Genomic DNA, 25,000 nt, shown 5'->3' on the forward strand with positions numbered 1-25,000 from the left:
AGCTGTCCCTTCCAGGACCTGGCTTTCAACTTCATCAAATTGTTGCCACTCAACTCTCGTGTGGGATTTAGGCAACTGGAACTTTAGTTGGACCACAGAGGCGCAGACAGTTGTTATGGCTGCAGCTTGCTGGCTTAGGAGGCCATGTGCTTTGTCGGGAGATGCTGTCTCTTGGGTTATAGTGGCAGGTGAGCTATTGGCAGCAGGTATTGGCGACACTAGGAGGCTCTAGGCACTGTGGGTTGCCTCCGGGCCTGGCTCCTCCTGCGTCTTACCAGAAGTCACTTCTGTGCGTTGTGTCGTTGTTGCCGCTGTAAGAATCTCATTCTGCCTTGATGGATTTTTAAACCTCTCTCGTTCTTGCAGATCTTTCCGCAGATGCACTGTATTGTCGATGTCGTAATTCCTTTGTTTTTGTATCGTTGTCCTTGAGTCTGTCCTGTTGGGGTGCTCATCCTTACAGCGGCAACAACGACACAACGCACAGAAGTGACTTCTGGTAAGACGCAGGAGGAGCCAGGCCCGGAGGCAACCCACAGTGCCCAGAGCCGGGGGCGGCTTGAGGATGAGCACCCCAACAGGACAGACTCAAGGACAACGATACAAAACAAAGGAATTACGACATCGACAATATATATATATATATATATATATATATAATTAATGATGCTATATATATATATAATTAATGATTATTATGATACAGAAATCATGTAACTAATGAACTTAATAATTACAATTCAACAGGTCTTCAGAACTTTTCTCTGTTAGTGTTGTTAAGCGACGCTGAAGTTGTGTTTGTCATGTTGTGTCACAGAATGTTCCTACAGTGTTGTGCTAGAGGAGAAAGACGGCGTCCAGGGGATTTTACGGACCCCCTTCTACCCCAGTTATTACCCCCCCGACACCAACTGCACCTGGACCTTCACTGTAAGACTCTCCTCACACAGTTCAGCTGGGGGAATTATAAAAATACAGAAAGTTTTCTGTGATGGGTAGGTTTAGGGGATAGATGTTTATGGAACAATGTGTGTATGTCTGTGTGTGTGTGTGTGTGTGTGTGTGTGTGTGTGTGTGTGTGTGTGTGTGTGTGTGTTCAGGTGCCATCGGTAGAAAAAGTCAGAATTGCGAGAAATAAAGTAAAAATTGCAAGAGAAAAAGTCAGAATTGTGACTAAGTAAAAATTGTGAAACAAAAAACACAGAAATGCGAGAAATAAAGTCAGAATTGCGAGACATACAGTAAAAATTGCAAGATGAAAAGTCAGAATTGAGAAAAATGAATCCAGAATTGAGAGAAATAAAGTAAAAAGTCGTTATTATCTTACATATTTTTTATTCTGTGGCGGAAACAAGCTTCTACAGTTTTCCTACTTGAAATCTGGATGTCTTTGATTATTTCATTGTTTTTCCACTTCCATTGACATGAGCATATATTGAATGATATATCGAGTGGATGTGTGTGTGTGTGTGTGTGTGTGTGTGTGTGTGTGTGTGTGTGTGTGTGTGTGTGTGTGTGTGTGTGTGTGTGTGTGTGTGTGTGTGTGTGTGTTCAGGTGCCGTCGGTAGAGTTCGGTCTGGCCTTGTTCTTTGAAGGATATGAGCTGAACCGGGCGAGTTACAGCCAGTCCTGCACACAGGGCCGATGGAGCATCCAGAACCGCAGGTGAGTCCTGCAGAACCATCAGCACCAGCGCGTGTGCGTGTGTATGTGTGTGTGATGGCGGTGTGTATGTGCGCAGGCTGTGTGGCGTCAGAGGTCTGCAACCGTATGCCGAGCGGATCTTCCTGATGTCCTCCACAGTCACGGTGTCCATGAGGTCTGAGGTGTCGCTCACCGGCCCGGGCCTTCAGGTCCACTACAGCATCTTCAACCAGTCCGATCGTCAGTACACACACACACACACACACACACACTCACCGGCCCGGGCCTTCAGGTCCACTACAGCATCTTCAACTAGTCCGATCGTCAGTACACACACACACACACACACACACACACTCACACCGGCCCGGGCCTTCAGGTCCACTACAGCATCTTCAACCAGTCCGATCGTCAGTACACACACACACACACACACTCACCGGCCCGGGCCTTCAGGTCCACTACAGCATCTTCAACCAGTCCGATCGTCAGTACACACACACACACACACACACACGCTCACTGGCCCCGGCCTTCAGGTCCACTACAGCATCTTCAACCAGTCTGATCATCAGTACACACACACACACACACTCACACCGGCCCCGGCCTTCAGGTCCACTACAGCATCTTCAACCAGTCCGATCGTCAGTACACACACACACACACACAAACACACACTCTCACCGGCCCGGGCCTTCAGGTCCACTACAGCATCTTCAACCAGTCCGATCGTCAGTACACACACACACACACACACACACACACACACACTCTCACCGGCCCGGGCCTTCAGGTCCACTACAGCATCTTCAACCAGTCCGATCGTCAGTACACACACACACACACACACACACACTCTCACCGGCCCGGGCCTTCAGGTCCACTACAGCATCTTCAACCAGTCCGATCGTCAGTACACACACACACACACACACACACAAACACACTCAAACACACTCACACACACAGACAGACTCAAACACACTCACACACACACAAACAGACTCAAACACACTCTCTCTCACACACACACACACAAACAGTCTTTTTTTTACTTTTTTTTAAGATGGAAAGTAACAAGCTTTCATAGAAACTTAACTTGTTTTTGACACAAAATTCACACTTTATATGAAGCTGTCTATAATTTCTACATACAGTATAAAGCCCAAGTGTATCTGTAACTCTGTGTGTGTGTGTGTGTGTGTGTGTGTGTGTGTGTGTGTGTGTGTGTGTGTGTGTGTGTGTGTGTGTGTGTGTGTGTGTGTGTGTGTGTGTGTGTGTGTGTGTGTGTGCGCTCGCTCAGCTTGTCCTGGTCAGGTGCTCTGCAACATTAACGGTCTGTGTGTGCCGGCGTGTGATGGTATATCAGACTGCGCCAACGGACTGGATGAGAGAAACTGCGGTAAATCCCCTATTGTTCACTTCATGATGTTTGAAAACGGTTTTTATGACTAATGCAAAACAATATTTTCTGCCTAATTCTAAAGAAATGCTTTTAAGGAAGTAAAAAAATGTCATCGGATGTGAGTGTGGGCACAGAGACACAAATGGCCCGTACATGAGTCACTGTATTACGCAACACAAACGCTTTTCAAGGAAAGAAACTTACTTTAAAAAAAAGCTTCTTACTAAAAAATAACTGCATAAAAAGCATACAGTGATCATAGTGACACAATCAAGCCTCATGATATATGAATGAGGTGTGTTATCTTGTGTGTGTGTGTGTGTGTGTGTGTGTGTGTGTGTGTGTGTGTGGGTGTGTGTGTGTGTGTGTGTGTGTGTGTGTGTGTGTGTGTGTGTGTGTGTGTGTGTGTGTGTGTGTGTGTGTTGTGAAGTGTGTATCGCTCAGTTCCAGTGCTCAGAGGACAGTCAGTGTGTCGACTACTATAAAGTGTGTGACCAGCACCGAGACTGCATTGATGGCAGTGATGAGGACAACTGCACACATGGTATCAATCACACACACACACACACACACACACACACACACACACACACACACACACACACACACACACACACACTCACCGTCCCGGGCCTTCAGGTCCACTACAGCATCTTCAACCAGTCTGGTCATCAGTACACGCACACACACACACACACACACACACACACACACACACACACACACACACACACACACACACACACACACACACACACACACACAAACAGACTCAAGCACACTCAGACACACACACAGACTCAAACACACTCAGACACACACACAGACTCAAACACTCACACACACAAACAGACTCAAACACACTCTCTCTCACACACACACACACAAACAAACAGTATTTTTTTAAACTTTTTTTTAAGGTGGAAAGTAAAAAGCTTTCATAGAAACTTAACTTTTTTTTGACACAAAATTCACACTTTTTAATGAAGCTGTCTATAATTACTACATACAGTATAAAGCCTAACTGTATCTGTGTGTGTGTGTGTGTGTGTGTGTGTGTGTGTGTGTGTGTGTGTGTGTGTGTGTGTGTGTGTGTGTGTGTGTGTGTGTGTGTGTGTGTGTGTGTGTGTGTGTTCAGGTGTACCATGTTCTGATATGACGTATGAATGTGGAGATGGAACGTGTCTGAAGAAGCCAAACCCAGAATGCGACTTCATCACCGACTGTCCTGATGAATCTGACGAGAAATACTGTGGTAAGAAGTTGAACGTCTCACTGCATGTGTGTGTGTGTGTGAGTGTGAGTGTGTGTGTGTGTGTGTGTGTGTGTGTGTGTGTATACATTCGTGTTTTGATCACTCTCTCTCTGCAGACTGTGGACTGAGGCCCTTCAGCAGTCGTGTGGTGGGCGGGGCCGAGGCCGAGGAGGGGGAGTGGCCATGGCAGGCCAGCCTGCAGATCAGTGGCCGGCACATATGCGGGGGGGCTTTAGTCTCCGCCCAGTGGGTTGTGTCCGCGGCTCACTGTTTCTATGATGACAGGTGAGGGGCTCACTGTTTCTATGACAACATATTGTGTTACTCCCTTTAAAAAGTAATTGCGTTACTTATTTGAAAAAGTAACTCAGATATTTTGTTGTAAATTGAAAAAGTAATGCATTACTTTACTAGTTACTTGAAAAAGTAATCTGATTACGTAACTCATAGGCGTAATTCTATGGGGGGACAGGGGGACACGTCCCCCCCAATATTCAAAGAAGGACAATTTTTCCCCCCTAATATTTGATCATACTGTATGATTATGCGGGCAATATCAATGTGATTGCAAATACGTCTTTCTTTCCAGCTCCGAAAATATAAAATCCCGTCTGGTCCATTTCCCAAATCCATTCGACTTGCCTTTCACTATACATTAACAAAACCTATTTCTCCTGAAATCCACGTCATGTTTTCCCTATAGCTTTAGTAGCTCGTGCACCGTCAGTGAGTTAGGAAAAACCAAACAGAAGAATGGTTAGGAGCGCAAAATCTGACACATATCTATGAATGGTAAATATCCTGTATTTGGCTGACATAATCCCTTAGATAACGACAAGGTGAATTTCACTAGAATTTCGAATTGTAGAATTTGTGAATTTCGACTGTAATACTATACAGCTTGTATGAATGGGAGGGACTATTGACAAGCTAGTCGACAGCTAGCTAATGTTACTGTATACACGCTAGCATGTAGCCTGGCTTTAAACCAAACTGGGATAGAGGTCAGTGACAGGCTTGTAAAATGTACTGTACCAAACCCAGTTTTGACAGCTAACGTTAGCGTTTTGGGCCACGTTCCTGTTCTCCTAATTGGGTTATTATCTAGCAAGTTATTTTAGAGTCCTGCCATTTGTTCTTTCTTGCTTCACCATTTTCATCCCTTTTGAATTGCTGTTGTGTTTGTTTAGGACTCAATAACCACACCGTGTAGCTTCGTTCATGTTGCGTTTATTGAACTGTGGCAAAACTCACATTTGTTGACCCTTGTCGTAAATCACTGCCGAAAGCCTTAAAGGCCCAGTAACATGTCACTAGCAGAGCATAGCATACAGAGTCCAACGGGAAACAATGCTGAACATTTTCAGACATAACATTTTCTCCCCCCCCCCTGGAAACTGAAACATAACATTCAGTCCACATTCCCCAGTGTCACAATCACCCTGTCACATAGTCCCCATGCCAGACGGGCGGGACCCTCATTCTCTGAGGGCGTGCTGGCCGTGAAACTGCGTCGGGCGGCGCTAGTGGATTACCCCCCAACCGGTTATCTCTTGGCCTGGGCTGCCAACCTAGAGCCACTGCTGGGGACAGAGGTGATACAGGTGCTGTGGGGGCTGCGACTCTGTGCAGGCGGTTTGAGTGACAACGAGTCCCATTCTCCAGTCTGTAAGTTGCATGACCCAACTGCTTAGTCACCCGCAGGGGCTCTGACCAGTATGACTGCAGCTTATTTTGGCGGTGGAGGTGTTTGATCCTGACCCAAACCCCTGCAGAAAGTGAGGGGTTTTGCACTCTGTGTGTGGCATCAAACTTTGCCTTCATCCGAGCCTGCGAACCTTTCACCTGAGCTCTGGCTTTCTGGAGCCCTGGACTTCCACGTGTAGGAGCTGGCTCAGCTCTCAAACAGTCCAGTGGTTGCTTTAGTTCGCGGCAAATCATGAGCAATGCCGGTGACACTCCAGTGGTGGAATGTTTGGATGCCCGGATGGTCAGGAGAGTTTGGTCGAGTGCGTTGCTGAAGGTTTTCCCTTCCTCCAGACAAGCTCGGATTCCATTTTTAAGAGTTTTATTCAGTCTTTACACCCCCCCCCCCCCATTACTCTCTGGGTGATACACAGCCGTCCTGATGTGCTTGATGGACCGTATCGTTAGAAACTCAGTGAACTCTGCCGACGCAAATTGGGGCCCGTTATCCGTTGTGACAACACTGGGGAGGCCCCAGCGCCCAAACAGGTTGTCCAGGCGGTCGATGATGGAGTGTGCAGTAATGGAGCTCAGCTGAAAAACCTCTGGCCACTTTGAATGAAGATCGTGCACAACCAGCAGGTAGCGAGCATGAGCAGGTGCCCCGTGAAGTTCTCCACAGAGGTCGACCTGAATATGTTCCCAGGGTGAAGACGGCCAAGGGGTCGGGGTGAGAGTGGCTGTGGCAGGCTGACCAGTTTTCCCACTCAGGAGGCAGCAGGCGCAGTTACGTACCAGCTCCTCAACATCAGAGTCTATGTGGGGCCACCACACTGTGTCACGGCAGCGTTGCATCACCTTGACCCACAGGCAGGCCAGGGCTTCCCTCTCCCCCACCGAATACTTCTGCTCTGCTGGAGTAAGTGCCCGTGAGGCGAAAGCCACCGGGCGTTCCACCCCCTCTTGAATCTGTGAGAGCACAGCACCTAGCGGCACCCCGGAGGTGTCGCCGGTGACCATAGTGGGCGCGGTCAGGCTGAAGTTGGACAGTGTGGGTGGGGACGTGAGCTGCCGTTTGATGATGCACACCGCTTCGTGGCAGGCCGGGGTCCAGTCCCACGTAACATCCTTCCTGAGCAGCCGGCGGAGGGGGGCCGTTGAGTCAGAGAAGTGTGGCATGAATCTGAGGTAGTAAGCGGCCATCCCCAGGAAGGAAGACAGCTGGGATGGTGAATGCGGGTCTGGTAGGGAAAGAATGGCCTCAGTGTGGGACATAATCGGGGTGATGCCCTCCTTCGAGAGCCTGATGCCCAGGAACTCGACCTCCTCAACCCCAAACATGCATTTCTCAGAGTTGAATGTGACCCATGCTGTTTGAAACGCTGGAAGACCTGCTCCAGGCGATCGTCATGCAGTGCAGTGGAGGGCGCATGCACCACCACGTCATCCAGGTAGATGGAGACACCCTGGATACCAGCCAGTATGAGCGACATTATCTTCTGAAAACAGCTTGGGGCTGATGAAAGTCCAAATGCCATGCATTTAAACCTGAAAACCCCCACGTGTGTGACAAACGCTGTAAGATCCATGCTGGCCGGTGCCAGAGGGACCTGGATGTAGCCGTTACGTAAGTCCATCTTACTGAAAACAGTGGAGCCGTGGAAATGGCTAGTGAGCTCCTCAGCCGTAGGTAGGGGGTACTTATCAGGGATGATGGCTTTGTTGACATCTGTGAGGTCGACACGGAGCCGCAGTCCGCCCCCCCTTTTCTTGGCTATCACCAGGCGAGGTTTCGACGGGCTCTATGACGTTCACCTCCACCAGGCGATGCAGTTCAGCCTCCACCGCGTCACGGAGGGCCAGGGGAATGCGCCGTAGGGGCTGGATAACAGGGTGGACTGACAGGTCCACAGTGGGCTGGTGTACAAAACCAGTCATGTGTCCCAGCCCGTTGAACAGTTGTGGGTAGCGGTCAGGCCAGGAGGCAGCAACCTGCAGGACATGCAGGCCCCTAGCATCACTCACAGTAAAACCCAAGGCAAGGAACAAGTCTAGGCCCATAATGTTAGCTCCCTTCCGGGTAATGCAGAACTTGGTAGCAGGCGCACATTGTTGATCATACCTGACGGGCAGGCGGGCCACACCCAGAGTGGAGATGGGAAAATTGCCGTAGCCTGACAGGGGTTTAGCCGCTACTTCCAGAGGCACGTGACTGAAAAAGCGGTCATATATGCATTTGTTCAGAATTGACACTTTCGCCCCTGTTTCCACGAGGAGTGGAATGAGAGCTGTGCCCACACGGCATGTGCAGAGCTTGAACGAAGGCTGTGAGGTCTGTACAGTGTTTATGGGGACAGCCGCAGTATCATGGCAAGCAGGGGAGGAGCGACAACAGCGTGCAAAATGGTTCAACTTGTTGCAGTTACGACAACGTTTCCCCTGGGCAGGGCATGACTGATCTCTGGTTGCATGTTTAGGGGAGCCACAGTTGCTACAGCTCTTATGCCCCCTTTCCCTGGGCCCCCTGTCCACTCTCTGTACATCCAAACGGTCACTCACCCAGTCACCTGCCTCTGCAGTCTCTGTGTGCTGAACTGACGGTGGTGATGATGTCACAGGCTCGTGCACAGTGCGGCCGAACTTGCGCGCCTCCATTAGGGCCGTTTCTAACTGCTTTCCAATTACTAAAGCGTCCGTTAGTGTCGTGGAGTCTGGCTCTAGTAAAAGTCTCTCCCTCAGTTGGTTACATGACGTTTTCTCTATTAACTGGTGAACTATAAGTCCGTCCTCCAAAGCCCCAAAATCACAAAGTCTAGCCAGCTCACGTAATGCTGATACATAGTGGACAACGGTCTCACCCGGCTTTTGTGTTCTCTGACGAAACTCAAAACGGTGCATCCGCCGGCTTCTTCCAGAGCTGAAGTGGGTCTTCAAGGCGGCCGTGGCTGTGACGTACTTATCATCCGATAAAGTGAGCGTGGCGAAGATTCGCTGTCCTTCCTGCCCGAGACAATGGCGCAGGAGCGCGCACTTCCTCGCCTCCGCTAGATCCGAGTGTCCCAAAGCTAGCAAATAATCCTCAAACGAAGTCAGCCAGCGATCCCAATGAACAGCTGGGTCACCGGGAACAGGTAGGAAAGGTGGCGGTGGTGGTAAGACGAGTTCAGACATCCTCGTTCGCCAAATGTTGTGTTTGTTTAGGACTCAATAACCACACTGTGTAGCTTCGTTCATGTTGCGTTTAATGAACTGACGCAAAACTCACATTTGTTGACCCTTGCCGTAAATCACTGCCGAAAGCCTTAAAGGCCCAGTAACATGTCACTAGCAGTGCATAGCACACAGAGTCCAACAGGAAACAATGCTGAACATTTTCAGACATAACAATTGCGTTGCTGTTATATTTCACAGTAAGGGTGTTAAGTGGTGGCATGTTACAAAGTATGCACTGGTTCATGTCATATGAATATTTAAATTCAGCTTTGTGACTTAATAGCCTGTATTTAGCGGCTTTACTGTGTACTGTATATAGGTTTCATAAACCTTCTTGAAGTTTATTACTTTGTGTTTGATTTATAAAGATGTGTCAAGAATTTAATTGTGATGCAAAAATATTCTACCTATTTTTTTTAAATACAGCATTTTGAAAATAGGACCTACTGTATGAGCCTACATTGGCCTACAAACTGGATTTATTATAATATGTGGCTTGAGCACTTTAGCGAGTTTATTTTTAAACTGACAAGTTACTTTTGTTCAAATTTGTAAAAAATAAACAGCATTTTCCCTCATTAGTACATAACTGTTTTACTATCATTGCTCAAGACTTGATATTAGAATATTGTTATCCTGTAACAGTAATTTTATCAAAATGTTTATAGCCACTATATGTTTATAGAAGAATATAAGAGAGAGACACTGGCCGCTTTGTTGTCAATTCAGGCTTGTAATTGATGCCGATGCTGTAATCATTACAGGGTGAGTATACATTGGTTTGACGATCAGATGTGATAAAATTCCTTGTTCGGACTCTGACTTTTATTTTATTTTGATTAAAAAAATGTGTGCATGCGCCAACACAAAAAGTCCCACAGCTGTCGACCCCAATGTGTGATTGACAATTTCACCCTTGACGTAACTCAAGTTACTTGTAATGAGTCACTGGTGTCCATAATGAGTCATTCTGTCCAAATTGGTCGGTGGGTGAAAAAGTTAATTTCAAACCCTGTATATACTGTATATATATATAAGATAAAAAGAAAACATTATATAAGTATATATATATACCAGATGAACTACATCACAGCTTATATATATATATATATATTCTTTTTGGCTAGTAGAAGTTCTGAATGGCCGGTAACTTAAAAATGTAGTAACCAAATTGATCTGTGAGTGAAAAAGTTAGTTTCAAACCCTGCCCCCAACATTGGTGCTCATTCTGTCCAGGTGAATGCATTAATTGTGTGTCTGTGTTTGTTGTAAATTTTAAAAGTAATGCGTTACTTTACTAGTTACTTGAAAAAGTAATCTGATTACATAACCCAAGTTACTTGTAATGAGTTTCTGGTGCTCATTCTGTCTGGGTGATGCATTGGCTGTGTGTCTGCAGGTTCTTCTCGCCGTCTGTGTGGATCATCTATCTGGGTAAACTTCGGCTGGATGGCAGCAGTCAGTCGGAGGAGGCGGTGCGAGTGTCACACATTCACCTGCATCACTACTACGAGGACGAGACTCACGACTATGACGTGGCGCTGCTTCGGCTGGTTCGGCCTGTGTGGTCGAGCACTTTAGCTCATCCGGTCTGCCTTCCGCCCGCGACCCACCAGCTGGAGGCCGACCTGCTGTGCTGGGTCACGGGATGGGGCGCGCTTCGAGAGGGAGGTACAACACCCCAAAACACATCTCAACCAGTCAATACACACGCTACACTTTTACTAATAAAGGTTCCAGAAGGGGGTTTTGCAGCGATGCTATGAAACTGAAGAGCTTGCAGGGGCGGGGCTTAATTTTATGCATCAGCTGTTGATTGGATGTTTAGATGTGGGCGTGAGCTTGCAGGGGCGGGGCTTGATTTTATGCGGGGGGGGGCTTGCATAAAATCCGCGGCTCACTGTTTCTATGACAATATATTGCGTTACTCCTTTAAAAACTAACTATTTGCGTTACTTATTTGAAAAAGTAACGGTGGGTGAAAAAGTTAATTTCAAACCCTATATATATATATATATAAGATAAAAAGAAAACATTATATAAATATACATATATATATATATAAAAAAAGGAGAAAAAAATAAACAAACCAGATCACTACATCACAGCTTATATATATTCTTTTTGGCTAGTAGAAGTTCTGAATGGCCAGTAACTTAAAAAATTTAGTAACCAAATTGGTCGGTGAGTGAAATTTTTTTAGGGCATGTTCTTGCAGGGGCGGGGCTTGATTTTATGCATCAGCTGTTGATTGGATGTTTAGATGTTGGCGTGAGCTTGCAGGGGCGGGGCTTGATTTTATGCATCAGCTGTTGATTGGATGTTTAGGGCGTGAGCTTGCAGGGGCGAGGCTTGATTTTATGCATCAGCTGTTGATTGGATGTTTAGATGTTGGCGTGAGCTTGCAGGGGCGGGGCTTGATTTTATGCATCAGCTGTTGATTGGATGTTTAGATGTTGGCGTGAGCTTGCAGGGCCGGGGCTTGATTTTATGCATCAGCTGTTGATTGGATGTTTAGGGCGTGAGCTTGCAGGGGCGAGGCTTGATTTTATGCATCAGCTGTTGATTGGATGTTTAGTTGTGGCCGTGAGCTTACAGGGGCGGGGCTTGATTTTATGCATAGGCTGTTGATTGGATGTTTAGTTGTGGCCGTGAGCTTGCAGGGCCGGGGCTTGATTTTATGCATCAGCTGTTGATTGGATGTTTAGGGCGTGAGCTTGCTGGGGCGGGGCTTGATTTTATGCATCGCTATACCGCTTTTCTTCCTCTTTACAACTAGTTATAGCATGAAAAAACATGCATGAACATCAGAAGGAATGTTGAAAGATAAAGTAGAACTTACTAAAATAAATTATATCTATGTCTATGTAATAGCTCAATCAGTGTTTTAACCATGGAAAGACATCAATAACAGCTTGTGAATGTGGCCTGAAACAATGTGATCTTTTTTAAATATATTATCTTAGGCTAGTTTAAGGCTCTGTTTTTCGTCTGTAAATCCACATTTTAAAGCTGATATTTCTTCCTTCACACCTTTGTAAACCTTTTTCACCCCTGATGAGTTTGACACACGAAACATTAAACCACCAAAACTAAAATATGAGGAACTGAATCACAATGTTTCTTGATTTTTGTGCATTTGGTTTAGTTTCACTGACCATATGATGTTGTGAGAGAAAGTCACCTGCTGCATGTTATTAAATAGAGGAATAACCAGCAGAGCTGTTGTTAGACACGGGAAATCAATCACGAGTAAAGATTTAAACTCCCCCTGTAGTCAATCATTTTATCCTTTAAAACTCATTTTGATCACCAAAATTACTTATTTAAAAGTTTTTTCCTTGAAAAAAAAATCATGCCTTAAAATAGCTTGAATGTAATTTTACACCCTTGCCTCATTTAGTATACGCATGAATATGCAAATGAGCCCCGCCTCCACTCACTCACTCACTCACTCACTCAGAGATCCACTCGTTGACGATCACACGTTGATCTGATTGGTTACAAGGTAGTTTGTGACGTCAGAAACACCAGCGATTTCAAAGTGTGTTTTTGAGACTGTCTTTGGTTCACTGCAGTTTTAAGGAGAAAATACTCAGCAATGCTGTCGACTTATGAATTTACACATGTTTGTGTTAAAAACACCACATAGACATATAAACAACATTAAAAGCTTACAGTTTTTTACAATTGCTAACACACAATTTTGCAGACTATGCTGGTTTTATCAAAATACTTAACACAATTCACAAAACCACACACCCAAACTGCGAAATACCTCATATCTCCTGCAAATTGAAGCACTGCAACCAAAACTACATATAGCATTATGAAAATCAAACTTTTGCACGAAATTGTACACACTTCATTTATATTACCAGATTTTTGTCTAACCAACTACACACTGTTGGGCATAATGAAAAGCACTCTCATCTTTAGTATGCTTTGCCATAATACTAAAATAGTTCAAATTGTAGAAAATTCTTCAGATTGTTCACATGCACAGAAATATTTGCAGATACACACACGTTGTTGAAACATTATTTTTTTATTTTTCACCAAACAAGTCAGTGCAACATATGCACAGCAGATATATTTACATTGGCCTGAACAAAAATGTGCTCACAAAAAACAGTAAACTGAAAAACAAAATTGCAGAAAAAATAAATATATAAAAAAAGAGGCAAGAAAAATAATTCAGCAGCATCTTGCCGCACAGCTGGGTCAGGCCACATCACAGGCCACATCACAGGCAATATCTTCCCTTGGCAGACATCGAGGGAAGAAGCGCCTTGAGTTCCTTATCCATCCCTGAATCACACACACATCAATCTCCTCTTGCCTCTTCCATAGCCTGCACAAGAGGCATGCGCACAAAGGGCTGCCGGTCGTATACCTTCCACCGCCATGATGAAAATAACTCTTCTAGCGGCTCCTACTCTTCCTCTTCCTCCTTTTCCTCTTCCTCTTCCTCCTCCTCTCTCTATCTTCCTCCTCCTCTTCCTCCTCCTCTCTCTCTTCCTCCTCCTCTTTCTCTTCCTCCTCCTCTTCCTCCTCCTCTTTCTCTTCCTCCTCCTCTTCCTCCTCCTCTCTCTCTTCCTCCTTCTCTTTCTCTTCCTCCTCCTCTTTCTCTTCCTCCTCCTCTTCCTCCTCCTCCTCTTTCTCTTCCTCCTCCTCTTCCTCCTCCTCTTTCTCTTCCTCCTCCTCTTCCTCCTCCTCTTCCTCCTCCTCTCTCTCTTCCTCCTTCTCTTTCTCTTCCTCCTCCTCTTTCTCTTCCTCCTCCTCTTCCTCCTCCTCTTCCTCCTCCTCTCTCTCTTCCTCCTCCTCTTTCCCTCCTCCTCCTCTCTCTCTTCCTCCTCCTCTTTCTCTTCCTCCTCCTCTCTCTTCCTCCTCCTCTTTCTCTTCCTCCTCCTCTTCCTCCTCCTCTCTCTTCCTCCTCCTCTTTCTCTTCTTCCTCCTCCTCTCTCTCTTCCTCCTCCTCTTTCTCTTCCTCCTCTTTCTCTTCCTCTTCCTCTTTCTCTTCCTCCTCCTCTTCCTCCTCCTCTCTCTCTTCCTCCTCCTCTCTCTCTTCCTCCTCCTCTTCCTCCTCCTCTTTCTCTTCCTCCTCCTCTTTCTCTTCCTCTTCCTCCTCCTCTTTCTCTTCCTCCTCCTCTCTCTCTTCCTCCTCCTCTCTCTCTTCCTCCTCCTCTCTCTCTTCCTCCTCCTCTTTCTCTTCCTCCTCCTCTTCTTCCTTCTCTCTCTCTTCCTCCTCCTCTTTCTCTTCCTCCTCCTCTTTCTCTTCCTCCTCCTCTTCCTCCTCCTCTCTCTTCCTCCTCCTCTTTCTCTTCCTCCTCCTCTTCCTCCTCCTCTCTCTCTTCCTCCTCCGCTCTCTCTTCCTCCTCCTCTTTCTCTACCTCCTCCTCTTCCTCCTCCTATCTCTCTTCCTCCTCCTCTTTCTTTTCCTCCTCCGCTCTCTCTTCCTCCTCCTCTTTCTCTTCCTCCTCCTCTTTCTCTTCCTCCCCCTCTTCCTCCTCCTCTTTCTCTTCCTCCTCCTCTTCCTCCTCCTCTTTCTCTTCCTCCTCCTCTTCCTCCTCCTCTCTCTTCCTCCTCCTCTTTCTCTTCCTCCTCCTCTTTCTCTTCCCCCTCTTCCTCCTCCTCTTTCTCTTCCTCCTCCTCTTCCTCCTCCTCTCTCTTTTCCTCCTCCTCTTTCTTTTCCTCCTCCTCTTCCTCCTCTTCCTCCTCCGCTCTCTCTTCCTCCTCCTCTTTCTCCTCCTCTTTCTCTTCCTCCCCCTCTTTCTCTTCCCCCTCCTCCTCCTCCTCTTTCTCTTCCTCCTCCTCTTCCTCCTCCTCTTCCTCCTCCTCTCTCTCTTCCTCCTCCTCTTTCTTTTCCTCCTCCTCTTCCTCCTCCGCTCTCTCTTCCTCCTCCTCTTCCTCCTCCTCTCTCTCTTCCTCCTCCTCTTTCTTTTCCTCCTCCTCTTCCTCCTCCTCTACCTCCTCCGCTCTCTCTTCCTCCTCCTCTTTCTCTTCCTCCTCCTCTTTCTCTTCCCCCTCTTCCTCCTCCTCTTTCTCTTCCTCCTCCTCTTCCTCCTCCTCTCTCTCTTCCTCCTCCTCTTCCTCCTCCTCTCTCTTCCTCCTCCTCTTTCTTTTCCTCCTCCTCTTCCTCCTCCCCTTCCTCCTCCTCTTTCTCTTCCTCCTCCTCTTTCTCTTCCCCCTCTTCCTCCTCCTCTTTCTCTTCCTCCTCCTCTTCCTCCTCCTCTCTCTCTTCCTCCTCCTCTTCCTCCTCCTCTCTCTTCCTCCTCCTCTTTCTTTTCCTCCTCCTCTTCCTCCTCCGCTCTCTCTTCCTCCTCCTCTTTCTCCTCCTCTTCCTCTTCCTCTTTCTCTTCCTCCTCCTCTTTCTCTTCCCCCTCTTCCTCCTCCTCTTTCTCTTCCTCATCCTCTTCCTCCTCCTCTCTCTCTTCCTCCTCCTCTTTCTTTTCCTCCTCCGCTCTCTCTTCCTCCTCCTCTTCCTCCTCCTCTCTCTCTTCCTCCTCCTCTTCCTCCTCCTCTCTCTTCCTCCTCCTCTTTCTTTTCCTCCTCCTCTTCCTCCTCCTCTTCCTCCTCCGCTCTCTCTTCCTCCTCCTCTTTCTCCTCCTCTTCCTCTTCCTCTTTCTCTTCCTCCTCCTCTTTCTCTTCCCCCTCTTCCTCCTCCTCTTTCTCTTCCTCATCCTCTTCCTCCTCCTCTCTCTCTTCCTCCTCCTCTTTCTTTTCCTCCTCCGCTCTCTCTTCCTCCTTTTCCTCCTCCTCTTTCTCTTCCCCCTCTTCCTCCTCCTCTCTCTTCCTCCTCCTCTTCCTCCTCCTCTCTCTCTTCCTCCTCCTCTTCCTCCTCCTCTCTCTTCCTCCTCCTCTTTCTTTTCCTCCTCCTCTTCCTCCTCCTCTTTCTTTTCCTCCTCCTCTTCCTCCTCCTCTTTCTCCTCCTCTTCCTCTTTCTCCTCCTTTTTCTCTTCCCCCTCTTCCTCCTCCTCTTTCTCTTCCTCATCCTCTTCCTCCTCCTCTCTCTCTTCCTCCTCCTCTTTCTTTTCCTCCTCCGCTCTCTCTTCCTCCTCCGCTCTCTCTTCCTCCTCTTCCTCCTCCTCTCTCTCTTCCTCCTCCTCTTTCTTTTCCTCCTCCTCTTCCTCCTCCTCTTTCTCTTCCTCCTCCTCTTTCTCTTCCCCCTCTTCCTCCTCCTCTTTCTCTTCCTCCTCCTCTTTCTCTTCCTCCTCCTCTTCCTCGTCTTCCATTGTTGTTGTAAAAAAAAAGGTGCTCACCTGTGGTCTTTTCATAGTACTTACATCCTGATTGAAGTGTTAACCATTAACCATTGAGGTGTTTGGCCAGCAGTGTTTTGAAATGGCAAACATGTAACTTTATGTCAGATTGTTGTGTCTTATGCAGAGAACCGTGTTCAGTGCATTTAAAAAGTGCCATTTTGAATTGCAAAATGTTTGTAAAGCAGAAAATGTGTTTAGACTTTTGGAGACTTGAGAAGAGGTTTTGCTCTCTGTGTGTCAGTTTAAATAATTGAGCTGTGCATGTCAGTTTAGTGTGTTAGCAATTGGATAAAACTGTAATTTTCACCACAGCTTGTGTCTTTTCTCCACCAGGGGCAGTGAGTGACGTCCTGCAGAAAGTAGACGTGCGATTGGTCAGTGAAGATGCATGCGTGCGTTCCTATGGTTACATGATCACTCCCAGAATGATTTGTGCCGGTTATCGCAGAGGAGGGAAGGACTCCTGTCAGGTGACACACCATAATCACACTGCTATAACCGTGATGATGCATGAGAATATTAATTGAGAGACGGCATGAAATGTTACTTTTAATTCACACCACAGGGCCATTTAAAAAGAGGCAAAACATGATTAAAGTAATAATAAAATTATAAACTTTCTCTTATACTTTCATGTAAAAATTATTTTTTATAAAGAATATAGGTACTGTATCTTATTTGAATTTCTACAAACTAGAATATTGGCTTAATCTTAAAGGTGACATATTCTGCCCCTTTTCACAAGATGTAATATAAATCTCTGGCGTCCCCAGAATGTGTTTGTGAAATTTCAGCTCAAAATAACAGATCATTTATTATTTAGAACTTAATAAACGTTAGAACTGGTCTCTGTTGTCGCTCGAGAAACCGAATGTCGGCTGGTGTGTGTAAACATGCAGATTATGCAGATTAAGAGCCGGGAATATTATAAACGTGCAGATTAAGAGCCGGTAACATTATAAACGTGCAGATTAAGAGCCGGGAATATTATAAACGTGCAGATTAAGAGCCGGTAATATTATAAACGTGCAGATTAAGGGCCGGTAATATTATAAACGTGCAGATTAAGAGCCGGTAATATTATAAACGTGCAGATTAAGAGCCGGTAATATTATAAACGTGCAGATTAAGAGCCGGTAATATTATAAACGTGCAGATTAAGAGCCGGGAATATTATAAACGTGCAGATTAAGAGCCGGTAACATTATAAACGTGCAGATTAAGAGCCGGTAATATTATAAACGTGCAGATTAAGGGCCGGTAACATTATAAACGTGCAGATTAAGAGCCGGTAATATTATAAACGTGCAGATTAAGAGCCGGTAATATTATAAACGTGCAGATTAAGGGTCGGTAATATTATAAACGTGCAGATTAAGAGCCGGTAATATTATAAACGTGCAGATTAAGGGCCGGTAATATTATAAACGTGCAGATTAAGAGCCGGTAATATTATAAACGTGCAGATTAAGAGCCGGTAATATTATATACGTGCAGATTAAGAGCCGGTAATATTATAAACGTGCAGATTAAGAGCCGGGAATATTATAAACGTGCAGATTAAGAGCCGGTAATATTATAAACGTGCAGATTAAGGGCCGGTAATATTATAAACGTGCAGATTAAGAGCCGGTAATATTATATACGTGCAGATTAAGAGCCGGTAATATTATAAACTGGCAGATTAAGAGCCGGTAATATTATATACGTGCAGATTAAGAGCCGGTAATATTATAAACGTGCAGATAAAGAGCCGGTAATATTATAAACGTGCAGATTAAGAGCCGGGAATATTATAAACGTGCAGATTAAGAGCCGGTAATATTATAAACGTGCAGATTAAGAGCCGGTAATATTATAAACGTGCAGATTAAGAGCCGGTAATATTATAAACGTGCAGATTAAGAGCCGGTAATATTATATACGTGCAGATTAAGAGCCGGTAATATTATAAACTGGCAGATTAAGAGCCGGTAATATTATAAACGTGCAGATTAAGAGCCGGTAATATTATAAACGTGCAGATTAAGGGCCGGTAATATTATAAACGTGCAGATTAAGAGCCGGTAATATTATAAACGTGCAGATTAAGAGCCGGTAATATTATAAACGTGCAGATTAAGAGCCGGTAATATTATAAACGTGCAGATTAAGAGCCGGTAATATTATAAACCTGCAGATTAAGAGCCGGTAATATTATATACGTGCAGATTAAGAGCCGGTAATATTATAAACGTGCAGATTAAGAGCCGGTAATATTATAAACGTGCAGATTAAGAGCCGGTAATATTATATACGTGCAGATTAAGAGCCGGTAATATTATAAACGTGCAGATTAAGAGCCGGTAATATTATAAACGTGCAGATTAAGAGCCGGTAATATTATATACGTGCAGATTAAGAGCCGGTAATAGGCCTATTATAATAAGATCCTCTTCATACGTCAGAAGGAGAGCGAAATCTGATCAACTTATTTTTTGTCATGCTTGCAGAGAAAGGCTTTACTAAAACAAAGTTACTGGGTTTCTCTTTTCACGTTTTCTGGGTTGGTAGAAGAACCGGACCCGATTATAGCGCTTAAACACGGGATAAGTCAGATTTTCATGATATGTCCCCTTCAAGGATGCATCTATTGAAATATTACTTATTTTACTATATTTTTACTATTAAAATATTAATTATACACAAAGTCTTCCACCAGAGATGCGCACGTGACGTGTGTGTGTGTGTGTGTGTGTGTGTGTGTCTGGTCAGGGCGACTCTGGCGGGCCGCTGGTGTGTCAGGAACCGTCGGGACGCTGGTTTCTGGCCGGTGTGGTGAGCTGGGGACGAGGCTGCGGACGCCCGGATTATTACGGGGTTTACACTCGGATCACCAAACTCACCGGATGGATCAAACGCCTCATTTCTTCTTGAGGAGCACCATCTCAGACCTTCATAAACCGCTTCCCAGCACTCGGTCTCTGTGCTCTGAGCATCATGGGAAATGTGCTTTGATGATGTCAGTCATGTGGATGTGTAGAATTTATTTTAGGTTCATAAACTGAGTCTGAAATTAACTCCCGCCAAATGCGGGTAAGAATCAACTGTGGCGTGTAACGCTGTCAAATCACGAGCCAATTCGGCATTACTTATTATATTTACTCACTTTGCTGGGGAAGTGTAAGCCAAATCTGCAGATTTAGCGCAAATGCTGAACTTGTGAGTCATCATGATATAATACAGCATATTGTGCAGAATCTGCTCATATCTGGCTTACTTGAACACACACGTCACTACACAACAAATAACGGCACGCTTGTTCGTTTGCATTGAAGCAATAGCAAAGATTAAAAAACATTTGGTTAACAGAAATAACATTGTTATTTTCCAACATCCTACATTTTTTGTATGTTCTTTGTACTGTATTGATATGTTCATCTAAAATACATTTTTGGTGAAAAGGATGAAAGAGGAAGGGAGGAGATGCTGGATGACAGGATTTTGTTTGAATTAGAAATAAATGTATGAAATCCAAATCTATATATATATATATATATATATATATATATACTTTTTTTTTTTTTATCTTTTTTTGTGGCTAGTTCTGAATGGGCGGTAACTTAAAAATTTAGTAGCCAAATTGGCCGGTGAGTGAAAAAGTTAATTTCAAACCCTGTTCATAAACATTCACTTTATTCAACTGGATTAAACAGCCTCATTCAATATCAGCTGCTTCAGGATTTATTGTTTATTTGTAATTATTTAGACAAAATAATATAAGCCACAACATGACAATAATTGTTGACCTGTCAACTAGAATTATCTGCTAGAAATTCAGTTTAGTCGCATCCCTAACGATCAGATTATAGCAGAGCTCCTGCAAAACTGACGGTTCTGTGATCATTTACTCATGTTGAAACAAACCGGTAAGACTTTCGTTCTATCGTGGAAACAAAAGTGAGAATTTCTGAAGAATATTATGTAGCGTCTGTGGTGACGTCATGAGGGGGAATACGAGGTCGTTTTCGTTTCTGAGTTTACCTTTCATGTAACATGATGCTGAGTAAACTGATAAAAAAAAAAATATATATATATATATATATATAATTTTTTTTTTTTTTTGGGTAGGAAAGCAATGCTTTATGTTGCTGACAAATTGTAAGGAAGATTCAAATGAATGTATAAGCAGCACAAATTCATATTTGCTGGAACAAATAAAGCCTTTGTACAGATTTTTTACAGTTTCATCATGTAGTGAGATCTCGATCTAGAATGTATTGTTCATTCATTTATTGCATTTCAGATTAGAATGACGGTGAGATCCGTGACTGTCTGTGGCTCAACATTGACACCCTGCGGCCAGGAGCAGAATTGCACTCAAGAAGCACCACACACAGTTAAAGTCACCATTAAAACAAAATGGACAATGGAATATTGCAGTGTTTATTGTAAATGATTTATGGGTGCCCATCATTCTTTTTTTTAACAATCTTGGATAGAATAACTTAACTCTTGCAGCTTCTCTGTTCAACCTGTCACTTACATGAGATCCACCAATAGCAAACCACATTCATCCAATCAATTCCTCACATAATAGTCGAGTCACCTTTATTTATATAGTGCTTTTTACAATGCAGATTGTTTCAAAGCAGATTTACAGAGATAACAGGAAAATAATGTTGTAATAATATTGTTGAATATAGTTTAATTGTTATTAATTATAGTTGCCACAAGATCTGACCCCTCAGGGATGCGTTGTGTTCGTGTACAGGCGCTGGTCCTCCATCTGATCTGGATACGGCCCGGGTCCGGCTGATTACATCATGTGTTGTGGTCGTGTACAGGTGCAGGTCCACCATCTGATCTGGATACGGCCCAGATCCGGCTGATTACATCATGCTTTGTGGACGTGTACAGACGCAGGTCCTCCATCTGATCTGGATACGGCCCGGGTCCGGCTGATTACATCATGTGTTGTGGTCGTGTACAGGCGCTGGTCCTCCATCTGATCTGGATACGGCCTGGGTCCGGCTGATTACATCATGTGTTGTGGTCGTGTACAGGCGCAGGTCCACCATCTGATCTGGATACGGCCCAGATACGGCTGATTACATCATGCTTTGTGGACGTGTACAGACGCAGGTCCTCCATCTGATCTGGATACGGCCCGGGTCCGGCTGATTACATCATGTGTTGTGGTCGTGTACAGACGCTGGTCCTCCATCTGATGTGGATACGGCCTGGGTCCGGCTGATTACATCATGTGTTGTGGTCGTGTCCAGGCGCAGGTCCACCATCTGATCTGGATACGGCCCAGATCCGGCTGATTACATCATGCATTGTGGATGTGTACAGACGGAGGTCCTCCATCTGATCTGGATACGGCCTGGGTCCGACTGATTACATCATGTGTTGTGGTCGTTTACAGGCACAGGTCCACCATCTGATCTGGATACGGGCCGGGTCCGGCTGATTACATCATGTGTTGTGGTCGTGTACAGGCGCAGGTCCACCATCTGATCTGGATACGGGCCGGGTCCAGCTGAGTACACCATGCGTTGTGGTCGTGTACAGGCGCAGGTCCACCATCTGATCTTGATACGGCCAAGATCCAGCTGATTACATCATGCGTTGTGGCCGTGTACAGGCGCAGGTCCACCATCTGATCTGGATACGGCCCTGATCCGGCTGATTATATCATGCGTTGTGGTCGTGTCCAGGCGCAGGTCCACCATCTGATCTAGATACAGCCCAGATCCGGCTGATTACATCATGCGTTGTGGCCGTGTACAGCCGCAGGTCCACCATCTGATCTGGATACGGGCCGGGTCCGGCTGAGTACACCATGCGTTGTGGTCTTGTACAGGCGCAGGTCCACCATCTGATCTTGATGGGGCCAAGATCCAGCTGATTACATCATGCGTTGTGGCCGTGTACAGGCGCAGGTCCACCATCTGATCTGGATACGGCCCTGATCCGGCTGATTATATCATGCGTTGTGGTCGTGTCCAGGCGCAGGTCCACCATCTGATCTAGATACGGCCCAGATCCGGCTGATTACATCATGCGTTGTGGCCGTGTACAGGCGCAGGTCCACCATCTGATCTGGATACGGCCCAGATCCGGCTGAGTACATCATGCGTTGTGGTCGTGTCCAGGCGCAGGTCCACCATCTGATCTAGATACGGCCCAGATCCGGCTGATTACATCATGTGTTGTGGTTGTGTACAGGCGCAGGTCCACCATCTGATCTGGATACGGGCCGGGTCCAGCTGACTACGGTAAACCTCGGAATAAACAGAAAGACTAACATTAGCATAGATGCCATTCTTCTTATGATGTTGCGAGTACATCGGGTGTTATAGGAAGTGCTTATAATGTCTGCTGTAATAGTAATCTCCTACTATACACTTTGATTGTGGGTTCATACCATCTAAAGTTGATTTAGACCTCAAACATGCTGACAACAAGCAACAACTTTTCTTTTGTGGAAAAATGTTCTTCAGCAGTATGAATCTACTTTACAACAAACAAACAACAACGACCAAGCCAAGCATTGGCTATGGGAAACATCTTGTGGCTATTACTCTCACTTATCTCTACAAACAAATACTTTTTATGCTTATCTGAAACCTGGCTTAATCAAATGCTCTGTCAGCAGCTCTGAATATTCCTGGTTATAAAATCTACAGGAAAGACAGGGAGGGATTAAAAAGGGGGGAGGAGTGATGGTTTATATAAAAAGCACATTAGTGTCACAAATTCCAGTGGTCAAATTGTAATCAATTACAATGTTTAGGTCTCAATGTCACTCTTTCACCACAAATGCCCTTTGTCCTTGTCGTAATGTAAAGGCCTCCCTCTGCAGATAACAGCTTTTATGAAAACTTTGAGAAGCTGCTAAAAGAAAACAATATTGATAAAGAAATTGCCATTATTGGGGATTTTAACATCGACTGGGAGGACTAACCCGCTAGAAAGAAAATTAAAACTAATCACAGACAGGTTTGATCTGACACAAGTTGTCCGTGGACCAACAAGAATAACGAACTCTACCAAGACACAAATCCATCTCATATTTACCAACAGACCAGAAAGAATTGTAAAATCATTTAATATGTTGACAGGTTTATCGGACCACAATCTCACAAACTCTTGTCACTAGAAACTTTACCAAAAAACGTTTCCATTCTTGTGTTAGAGGAAAAAAAAGGAACTATTACAAATCCTAAAAGTAAATATCAAAACGTTGTAGTTAGTGTCTAAACAACGCCTTGGCTTGGCGTTGTTGTTTGTTTGTTGCAGCTAAACAAATGTAATGGGATGACCTTTTACCTTTACCGTTGACTATGAAAAAGACACCAAATATTTCTAAAAACACTTGAGAGAACTATTAAAAAATTCACACAAAAAATCAAGCATAAACAACACAAAAACACTGTACCTCAGATAAACCCAAACATCATAAAAATCATGAAAGAACGAGACCATGCCCTAAAACTAGCAAATAAAACTAAATCACCTCATGACAGGACGTTTCACCATAGAGAAATAAAGTTGTAAGATCATTAAGAAAAGCCAAGGCAGATTTCTTTCTCACTGTAATTGAAAAATCAAATGGAAATGCAAAAATAATATGGAATCAGCTGAGAAAAATGACAGGTGATCACCTCAAAGAGCAAAACACTAGAAAGTAAATGAACTTACAAACAATATTCCAGTTGTAGCAGAGACATTCATTCACTATTTTATTGATTCAGTGGCTAACATGAGCTGTGTTTACACCTGAGAACACACACACTCTGTCAATAGACACAAGTCAATCAGTTTTTAGTTTATTTAACATCACAGAATCAGAAGTATCACAGACCATTAAATCACTCAGACCATCCAGATGCAAAGATATTTTTGATATGGATACGGTGATGCTCGAGGGGCTTGTACATCAGTCACACCTCCCCATCACCAAAATTATCAATCTTTCCATTTCACAAAAATAATAAATAACTGTTCCCGGTTCCGGCTGACTTAATTTATGCAGCCCTAATAAACAAACATACACAAACAAGCCCTGCCCACATTTGTTCTTGTTCCAGAAGCGATTAACTCAATAAACGGCACAATATAGAAGAAAAAGGCAAAAGTCCCCCTATTGTGAAAATCATTTTAATGTTGTTTATATGTCTATGTGGTGTTTTTAATATGCTTTAAGACAAACCATGTGTAAATTCATAAGTCGACAGCATTGCTGAGTATTTTCTCCTTAAAACTGCAGTGAACCAAAGACAGTCTCAAAAACACGCTTTGAAATCGCTGGTGTTTCTGACGTCACAAACTACCTTGTAACCAATCAGATCAACGTGTGATCGTCAACGAGTGGATCTCTGAGTCAGGGAGTGAGTGAGTGGAGGCGGGGCTCATTTGCATATTCATAAGACCGCATATACTAAATGAGACAAGGGTGTCGAGTAACATTCAAGATATTTTAAGACATGAAGAAATCTTTTTCAATAAAAAACTTTTACATATGTCATTTTGGTGATCAAA

The 25,000-nt window shown here is 44.7% G+C and overlaps 1 protein-coding gene across 2 annotated transcripts in view; it reads left to right on the forward strand.

Annotated features, from left to right (window-relative positions):
* tmprss6 (transmembrane serine protease 6) overlaps positions 1 to 20,552 on the forward strand; it is a 38,405-nt gene extending 17,853 nt beyond the window's left edge. Inside the window, exons 9-18 of one of the 2 annotated variants that reach the window (XM_077232568.1) lie at positions 818 to 930; positions 1,556 to 1,665; positions 1,742 to 1,884; positions 2,951 to 3,049; positions 3,483 to 3,596; positions 4,191 to 4,307; positions 4,424 to 4,592; positions 10,606 to 10,877; positions 16,805 to 16,941; positions 19,226 to 19,510. In XM_077232568.1, coding sequence (XP_077088683.1) covers positions 818 to 930; positions 1,556 to 1,665; positions 1,742 to 1,884; positions 2,951 to 3,049; positions 3,483 to 3,596; positions 4,191 to 4,307; positions 4,424 to 4,592; positions 10,606 to 10,877; positions 16,805 to 16,941; positions 19,226 to 19,387 — 1,436 coding nt within the window. In that variant the 3' untranslated portion in view covers positions 19,388 to 19,510. Of the gene's footprint in view, positions 1 to 817; positions 931 to 1,555; positions 1,666 to 1,741; positions 1,885 to 2,950; positions 3,050 to 3,482; positions 3,597 to 4,190; positions 4,308 to 4,423; positions 4,593 to 10,605; positions 10,878 to 16,804; positions 16,942 to 19,225 lie in introns of both variants that reach the window. The other variant, XM_077232569.1, reaches the window with a different exon arrangement.
* The last annotated feature ends 4,448 nt before the right edge of the window (positions 20,553 to 25,000 follow it).

Source organism: Siphateles boraxobius, unplaced genomic scaffold (assembly GCF_051911475.1).
Source record: "Siphateles boraxobius isolate OS27281-9 unplaced genomic scaffold, OSU_SipBor_1 174, whole genome shotgun sequence".
NCBI classification, from domain to species: domain Eukaryota; kingdom Metazoa; phylum Chordata; class Actinopteri; order Cypriniformes; family Leuciscidae; genus Siphateles; species Siphateles boraxobius.